Raw genomic sequence first — 9,002 nt, forward strand, 5'->3', positions numbered from 1 at the left:
CCCTCCGACAGTGCGGCTCTCCCTCAGTACTGACCCTCCGTCAGTGCGGCGCTCCCTCAGTACTGACCCTCTGACAGTGCGGCTCTCCCTCAGTACTGACCCTCTGACAGTGCGGCTCTCCCTCAGTACTGACCCTCCGACAGTGCGGCTCTCCCTCAGTACTGACCCTCTGACAGTACGGTGCTCCCTCAGTACAGACTCTCTGACAGTGAGGCTCTACCTCAGTACTGACCCTCCGACAGTGCGGCTCTCCCTCAGTACTGACCCTCCGACAGTGCGGCTCTCCCTCAGTACTGACCCTCTGACAGTGCGGCTCTCCCTCAGTACTGACCCTCCGACAGTGCGGCTTTCCCTCAGTACTGACCCTCTGACAGTGCGGCTCTCCCTCAGTACTGACCTTCCAACAGTGCGGCTCTCCCTCAGTACTGACCCTCTGACAGTGCGGCACTCCCTCAGTACTGAACCTCCGATAGTGCGGTGCTCCCTTCCAACAGAAATTGTGGATGCTGCTGGAAGTTACAGAGATCTGGAGAGTTGTATGGGCTGGAGGAGGTTACAGAGATAGGGAGGGGTGTATGGGCTGGAGGAGGTTACAGAGATAGGGAGGGGTGTAGGAGCTGGAGGAGGTTACAGAGATAGGGAGGGTTGTAGGGGCTGGAGCAGTTTACAGAGATAGGGAGGGTTGTAGGGGCTGGAGGAGGTTACAGAGATAGGGAGGGTTGTAGGGGCTGGAGCAGTTTACAGAGATATGGAGGCTGCAGGAGGTTGCGGAGATGGGGTGGAGAGGTATCATGGTCCATAGCAGGGGTTTGAAAACAAGGATAAGAATAGTCAAAGCCAAACTAAAACCTCTATCGTCTGCCCCCTCTTCCCCCTTTACCCCCCCTCCCAACCTGCAGGGGTCCTACTCATGGGCAGCTTCCTTGTGCAGTGCCAATCTGCCTCCATCGCTGTGCCAACCTTAATCAGGCAGACCCACGACCTCTCGCTCCTGCTCCAATCGCAGGCCTCCTCGCTGCTCAGCTCTTATGTGAGTATCCTGTCTCGGATAGTTCGCCTGCTCGGTGGTTTGGGATTGACGGGGGGTGGAAGGGGGATGGGTGGGGTTGGTGGCAGGGTTGGTCCGCTGCCTTGTGGGTACAGAGGGGGGGGGGGGGGTCAGCAATTGGAGTGTCAAGGCCTTCGTCCTGTCCCAGTGGTCAACCCCTCGGGGGAACTCTGGTGCGTTGCTGGTCACTCGGTTACATTTTCGATGGTGGGGAGCAAGTAGAGATGGGCAAGCGATGCTGGCCCAGCCGCTGATGCCCACAGCCCCTGAATGAGTTTAAACAAACTTTCTCCAGTGGGTTCAGAACACAGGAGCTCAGGATATCAGATTGGGAGGAGACCATTCAGTCTCTCGAACTTGCACGTTCAACGCAATCGTGGCTGATGGCCTGAGTCAAGTCCGCTCTCCCTCGACCCGCTGAGGGGCCGACCATCTCTCGAACCCAGCGTGGAATATGTCCATCGACGGGGCCTCTACTGCCCCCTGGGGTGGAGGACTCCCAAGGTCCACCACCCTTCAAGTGAAGAGCTTTCTCCCCTCGTCTCAGTCCAAGATGGCCGACCCCTTACCCTGAGACTGTGACCCTTGACCCCCTCCCCCACCTCCGCACCTCATGCTCCGGGTGTCGCTAGGCTATTGTTAACAGAGACCCCAGGGTAATGCTCTGGGGACCTCAGTTCAAATCCCGCCGCAGTAGATAAAAAAATTTGAATTCACATTTTTAAAAAAAAATCTGGCATTAAAAGTCTAACGTTGACCACGAAACCATTGCCGATTGTCGTAATAAACCCATCTGGTTCACTAATGTTCCTTTGGGGAAGGAAATCTGCCTCCCTTACCTGGTCTGGGCCTACATGTGACTCCAGACCCACAGCAGTGTGGGTGACTCTTAAATGCCCTTGGGGGGGGAGGGGGGGGTGGCGGGCAAGGGAGATTAGGGATGGGCACTAAACGCTGGCCTAACCAGCGACACCCGCATCCCATCACCAAATGAATAAAGAATCCAAGTGTACCACATCTACTGGTTCCCCCTGTGTCTACTCAACTAGTTACTGAATGCCGATGTGCGGAGGGATCTGGGTGTCCTGGTGCATGAATCGGGAAAAAGTTGGTGTGCGGATGCATCAAGTGATTGGGGGAGGCAAGTGGAATATTGTCCTTTATTGCGGGGGGGGTGGGGGGGGATGGAGTATAAAGTGGGGACGTCTCACTCCGACTGTACAGGGCGTTGGGGAGACCACACCTGGAGCACTGGGGACAGTTTTGGCCTCCTTACTTAAGGAGGGATTTACCCCCACTGGAGGCCATTCAGAGAGGGTTCACCCGGATGATTCCTGGGACGAAGGGGGTTTGTCTTGTGAGGAGGGGTTGAGCAGGTTGGGCCCTGTTACCCATTGGAGTTTAGAAGAACGAGAGGCGACCTTATTGAGACAGATAAGATTCTGAGGGGGGGGGGGGTAGGTGCACAACAGAGGGGGATGCTAGGAGGATGTTTCCCCCCTCGTGTGGGGGGGAATCTAGAATGAGGGGAGACGGGGGAGGGGGCACAGTTTCAGAACGAGGGGTCTCCCATTGGAGACGGAGATGAGGAGGAATTTCTTCCCTCAGAGGGGGGTCTGTCTGTGGGATTCTCTTCCCCCTCAGAGAGCAGTGGAGGTCGGGGCGTTGGATATACTCAAGGCCGAGCGAGAGGGGTTTCTGATCGATGAGGGGGTCGAGGGTTATGGGGAGGGAGGGACAGGAAAGTGGGGTTAAGCCCACACTCAGATCAGCCCTGATCTTATCGAATGGGGGAGGAGGGGCGTAGGAGCTGGAGGAGGTTACAGAGATAGGGAGGGGTGTAGGTGCTGGAGGAGGTTATAGAGATAGGGAGGGGTGTAGGGCTGGAGGAGGTTACAGAGATAGGGAGGGGTGTAGGGCTGGAGGAGGTTACAGAGATAGGGAGGGGTGTAGGGGCTGGAGCAGGTTACAGAGATAGGGAGGGGTGTAGGCGACTGGAGGAGGTTACAGAGATAGGGAGGGATGTAGGGGCTGGAGGAGGTTACAGAGATAGGGAGTGTTGTAGGGGCTGGAGGAGGTTACAGAGATAGGGAGGGTTGTAGGGGCTGGAGGAGGTTACAGAGATAGGGAGGGTTGTAGGGGCTGGAGGAGGTTACAGAGATAGGGAGGGGTGTAGGGGCTGGAGAAGGTTACAGAGATAGGGAGGGGTGTAGGGGCTGGAGGAGGTTACAGAGACAGGGAGGGTTGTTGCGTCTGGAGGAGGTTACAGAGATAGGGAGGGGTGTAGGGTCTGGAGGAGGTTACAGAGATAGGGAGGGGTGTAGGGGACTGGAGGAGGTTACAGAGATAGGGAGGGATGTAGGGGCTGGAGGAGGTTACAGAGATAGGGAGGGGTGTAGGGGCTGGAGGAGGTTACAGAGATAGGGAGGGTTGTAGGGGCTGGAGGAGGTTACAGAGATAGGGAGGGTTGTAGGGGCTGGAGGAGGTTACAGAGATAGGGAGGGTTGTAGGGGCTGGAGGATTTTACAGAGATAGGGAGGGGTGTAGGTGCTGGAGGAGGTTACAGAGATAGGGAGGGTTGTAGGTGCTGGAGGAGGTTATAGAGATAGGGAGGGTCGTAGGTGCTGGAGGAGGTTATAGAGATAGGGAGGGTTGTAGGGAGCTGGAGGAGGTTACAGAGATAGGGAGGTGTGTAGGTGCTGGAGGAGGTTACAGAGATAGGGAGGGGTGTAGGGGGTTGGAGGAGGATACAGAGATAGGTTGGGGTGTAGGGGCTGGAGAAGGTTACAGAGAAAGGGAGGGGTGTAGGTGCTGGAGGAGGTTACAGAGATAAGGAGGGGTGTAGGGGGTTGGAGGAGGTTACAGAGATAGGGAGGGGTGTAGGGGGTTGGAGGAGGATACAGAGATAGGTTGGGGTGTAGGGGCTGGAGAAGGTTACAGAGAAAGGGAGGGGTGTAGGTGCTGGAGGAGGTTACAGAGATAGGGAGGGGTGTAGGGGCTGGAGGAGGTTACAGAGATAGGGAGGGGTGTAGTGGCTGAGCAGGTTACAGAGATAGGGAGGGGTGTAGGGGGTTGGAGGAGGTTACAGAGATAGGGAGGGTTGTAGGGGCTGGAGGAGGATACAGAGATAGGGAGGGGTGTGGGGGGCTGGAGGAGGTTACAGAGATAGGGAGGGGTGTAGGGGGCTGGAGGAAGTTACAGAGATAGGGAGGGGTGTAGGGGGCTGGAGGAAGTTACAGAGATAGGGAGGGGTGTAGGGGGCTGGAGGAAGTTACAGAGATAGGGAGGGGTGTAGGGGCTGGATGTGGTTACAGAGATAGGGAGGGGTGTAGGGGGCTGGAGGAAGTTACAGAGATAGGGAGGGGTGTAGGGGCTGGAGGAGGTTACAGAGAAAGGGAGGGGTGTAGGTGCTGGAGGAGGTTACAGAGATAGGGAGGGGTGTAGGGGCTGGAGGAGGTTACAGAGATAGGGAGGTGTGTAGTGGCTGGAGCAGGTTACAGAGATAGGGAGGGGTGTAGGGGGTTGGAGGAGGTTACAGAGATAGGGAGGGTTGTAGGGGCTGGAGGAGGATACAGAGATAGGGAGGGGTGTGGGGGGCTGGAGGAGGTTACAGAGATAGGGAGGGGTGTAGGGGGCTGGAGGAAGTTACAGAGATAGGGAGGGGTGTAGGGGGCTGGAGGAAGTTACAGAGATAGGGAGGGGTGTACGGGGCTGGAGGAAGTTACAGAGATAGGGAGGGGTGTAGGGGGCTGGAGGAAGTTACAGAGATAGGGAGGGGTGTAGGGGGCTGGATGTGGTTACAGAGATAGGGAGGGGTGTAGGGGGCTGGAGGAAGTTACAGAGATAGGGAGGGGTGTAGGGGGCTGGAGGAAGTTACAGAGATAGGGAGGGGTGTAGGGGGCTGGACGAGGTTACAGAGATAGGGAGGGGTGTAGGGGCTGGAGGAGGTTACAGAGATAGGGAGGGGTGTAGGGGGCTGGAGGAAGTTACAGAGATAGGGAGGGGTGTAGGGGCTGGAGGAGGTTACAAAGATAGGGAGGAGTGTAGGGGGCTGGAGGAAGTTACAGAGATAGGGAGGGTGTAGGGGGCTGGAGGAAGTTACAGAGATAGGGAGGGGTGTAGGGGCTGGATGTGGTTACAGAGATAGGGAGGGGTGTAGGGGGCTGGAGGAAGTTACAGAGATAGGGAGGGGTGTAGGGGGCTGGAGGAAGTTACAGAGATAGGGAGGGGTGTAGGGGCTGGATGTGGTTACAGAGATAGGGAGGGGTGTAGGGGGCTGGAGGAAGTTACAGAGATAGGGAGGGGTGTAGGGGCTGGAGGAGGTTACAGAGAAAGGGAGGGGTGTAGGTGCTGGAGGAGGTTACAGAGATAGGGAGGGGTGTAGGGGCTGGAGGAGGTTACAGAGATAGGGAGGTGTGTAGTGGCTGGAGCAGGTTACAGAGATAGGGAGGGGTGTAGGGGGTTGGAGGAGGTTACAGAGATAGGGAGGGTTGTAGGGGCTGGAGGAGGATACAGAGATAGGGAGGGGTGTGGGGGGCTGGAGGAGGTTACAGAGATAGGGAGGGGTGTAGGGGGCTGGAGGAAGTTACAGAGATAGGGAGGGGTGTAGGGGGCTGGAGGAAGTTACAGAGATAGGGAGGGATGTACGGGGCTGGAGGAAGTTACAGAGATAGGGAGGGGTGTAGGGGGCTGGAGGAAGTTACAGAGATAGGGAGGGGTGTAGGGGGCTGGAGGAAGTTACAGAGATAGGGAGGGGTGTAGGGGGCTGGAGGAAGTTACAGAGATAGGGAGGGGTGTAGGGGGCTGGAGGAAGTTACAGAGATAGGGAGGGGTGTAGGGGCTGGAGGAGGTTACAGAGATAGGGAGGGGTGTAGGGGCTGGAGGAAGTTACAGAGATAGGGAGGGGTGTAGGGGGCTGGAGGAAGTTACAGAGATAGGGAGGGGTGTAGGGGGCTGGATGTGGTTACAGAGATAGGGAGGGTTGTAGGGGGCTGGAGGAAGTTACAGAGATAGGGAGAGGGGTGTGAGGTACACGGAGAGATGTGAAAACAAGGGTGAGAATTTGAGAATGGAGTTGTTGCTGGGGTCCAGGAGCAGGTGTATTGGAGGGGTGGTGGGGGGAGCAGACAGGGGAGGTGGGGGTTGGGGGGGAGGTGGGGGCAGGGGAGGTAGGTTTTGGGGGGGTGGTGGGGGGAGCAGACAGGGGAGGTAGGTGTGGGGGGGGGGTGGGGAGAGCAGACAGGGGAGGTACGTGTTGGGGGGGAGGTGTCGGTGAGGGTAGGGGAGGGGGGAGGTTGGGGTGGTAGGGGTGGTTGGGGAGGTGTCGGGGAGGGTAGGGGAGGGGGCAGGTGGGGTGGTAGGGGTGGGTGGGGAGGTGTCGGTGAGGGTAGGGGAGGGGGCAGGTTGGGGTGGTAGGGGTGGGTGGGGAGGTGTCGGTGAGGGTAGGGGAGGGGGGAGGTGGGGTGGTAGGGGTGGGTGGGGAGGTGTCGGGGAGGGTAGGGGAGGGGGGAGGTGGGGTGGTAGGGGTGGGGGGGGAGGTGTCGGGGAGGGTAGGGGAGGGGGGAGGTGGGGTGGTAGGGGTGGGTGGGGAGGTGTCGGGGAGGGTAGGGGAGGGGGGAGGTGGGGTGGTAGGGGTGGGGAGGTGTCGGTGAGGGTAGGGGAGGGGGGAGGTTGGGTGGTAGGGGTGGGTGGGGAGGTGTCGGGGAGGGTAGGGGAGGGGGGAGGTGGGGTGGTAGGGGTGGGGGGGGGAGGTGTCGGGGAGGGTAGGGGAGGGGGGAGGTTGGGGTGGTAGGGGTGGGTGGGGAGGTGTCGGGGAGGGTAGGGGAGGGGGCAGGTTGGGGTGGTAGGGGTGGGTGGGGAGGTGTCGGGGAGGGTAGGGGAGGGGGGAGGTGGGGTGGTAGGGGTGGGTGGGGAGGTGTCGGGGAGGGTAGGGGAGGGGGCAGGTTGGGGTGGTAGGGGTGGGTGGGGAGGTGTCGGGGAGGGTAGGGGAGGGGGGAGGTGGGGTGGTAGGGGTGGGTGGGGAGGTGTCGGTGAGGGTAGGGGAGGGGGGAGGTTGGGGTGGTAGGGGTGGGTGGGGAGGTGTCGGGGAGGGTAGGGGAGGGGGGAGGTTGGGGTGGTAGGGGTGGGTGGGGAGGTGTCGGTGAGGGTAGGGGAGGGGGGAGGTGGGGTGGTAGGGGTGGGGAGGTGTCGGTGAGGGTAGGGGAGGGGGGAGGTTGGGTGGTAGGGGTGGGTGGGGAGGTGTCGGGGAGGGTAGGGGAGGGGGGAGGTGGGGTGGTAGGGGTGGGTGGGGAGGTGTCGGGGAGGGTAGGGGAGGGGGGAGGTGGGGTGGTAGGGGTGGGTGGGGAGGTGTCGGGGAGGGTAGGGGAGGGGGGAGGTGGGGTGGTAGGGGTGGGTGGGGAGGTGTCGGTGAGGGTAGGGGAGGGGGCAGGTTGGGGTGGTAGGGGTGGGTGGGGAGGTGTCGGGGAGGGTAGGGGAGGGGGGAGGTGGGGTGGTAGGGGTGGGTGGGGGAGGTGTCGGGGAGGGTAGGGGAGGGGGGAGGTTGGGTGGTAGGGGTGGGTGGGGAGGTGTCGGTGAGGGTAGGGGAGGGGGGAGGTGGGGTGGTAGGGGTGGGTGTGGAGGTGTCGGGGAGGGTAGGGGAGGGGTAGGTGGGGTGGTAGGGGTGGGTGGGGAGGTGTCGGGGAGGGTAGGGGAGGGGGCAGGTTGGGGTGGTAGGGGTGGGTGGGGAGGTGTCGGGGAGGGTAGGGGAGGGGGCAGGTTGGGGTGGTAGGGGTGGGTGGGGAGGTGTCGGTGAGGGTAGGGGATGGGGGAGGTTGGGGTGGTAGGGGTGGGTGGGGAGGTGTCGGGGAGGGTAGGGGAGGGTTGAGGTTGGGGTGGTAGGGGTGGGTGGGGAGGTGTCGGGGAGGGTAGGGGAGGGTTGAGGTTGGGGTGCTTTAAAGTCTGAGAAGTTTGGGCCTTTTCCTGCCTCTTGGGTGGGAGAGGCTCCCGCCTGAATTGCCGGCCTCTGATCCCCGATGCTTTCCTTCCACCCCCCCCACCCCCCACCCCCCACCGGCAGGTGCAGCAGATGGGACGCCCCTTCTCCGATCCGGATTTCTCCCTGCCGGGAACGCAGCTGCAGGGCCTACCCCAGGCTTCGGTCCCTTACCTGTCCTGGCGCGGCCTCAGTCACCAGCAGCGCCTGGCCGACACTTACCAGGCCTACAGCCTCTACGCGGAGTTCCTGCAGCTGGTCCTGGACGACGTCGAGGCCTTGGGCCTGAGCCTGGGCCCAGGGAAGCTGTGGGACCGCCTCACCTTCACCAAGGTCCAGGTGGAGGGGCTGCGGTCCAACGCCAGGTCCCTGCTGGACGCCTTGCGCTACCCGCTTCCCGTCGTCGGCGACCCTCTGGACCCCGCCAAGTCCGGCCACACAGACTTCGAGAGGAAGGTCAGGGGCTACATTGTGTGCCGGGGTTACAGAGACTGGATCAACCGGACCGTGAGAGATTTCCAGCTCCTCTCTTATTACTTCCCCGCCTGATCTGTCACTGTCAGACAGGCAGGATCCTCGTTTTCGACTTGCTCAAAGGATTTTGCTGCTGTGTTTTGTAGTTATTTCCCCCATCAAACACTCCCAGGACAGGTACAGCACGGGGTAAGATACAGAGTAAAGCTCCCTCTACACCGTCCCCATCAAACACTCCCTGCACAGGTACAGCATGGGGTTAGATACAGAGTAAAGCTCCCTCTCCACTCTCCCCATCAAACACTCCCAGGACAGGTACAGCACAGGGTTCGATACAGAATAAATCTCCCTCTACACTGTCCCCATCAAACACTCCCAGGACAGGTACAGCACGGGGTTAGATACAGAGTAAATCTCCCTCTACACTGTCCCCATCAAACACTCCCAGGAGAGGTACAGCACGGGGTTAGATACCGAGTAAATCTCCCTCTACACTGTCCCCATCAAACA

The 9,002-nt window shown here is 60.2% G+C and overlaps 1 protein-coding gene across 1 annotated transcript in view; it reads left to right on the top strand.

Annotated features, from left to right (window-relative positions):
* LOC121274843 (cardiotrophin-2-like) overlaps window positions 1-8,756 on the top strand; it is an 11,465-nt gene extending 2,709 nt beyond the window's left edge. Inside the window, exons 2-3 of the mRNA XM_041182214.1 lie at window positions 900-1,030; window positions 8,103-8,756. Coding sequence (XP_041038148.1) covers window positions 900-1,030; window positions 8,103-8,567 — 596 coding nt within the window. The 3' untranslated portion in view covers window positions 8,568-8,756. The remainder of the gene's footprint in view (window positions 1-899; window positions 1,031-8,102) is intronic.
* Window positions 8,757-9,002: the final 246 nt, after the last annotated feature.

Source organism: Carcharodon carcharias (assembly GCF_017639515.1).
Source record: "Carcharodon carcharias isolate sCarCar2 chromosome 38 unlocalized genomic scaffold, sCarCar2.pri SUPER_38_unloc_8, whole genome shotgun sequence".
Taxonomy (NCBI): Eukaryota; Metazoa; Chordata; class Chondrichthyes; order Lamniformes; family Lamnidae; genus Carcharodon; species Carcharodon carcharias.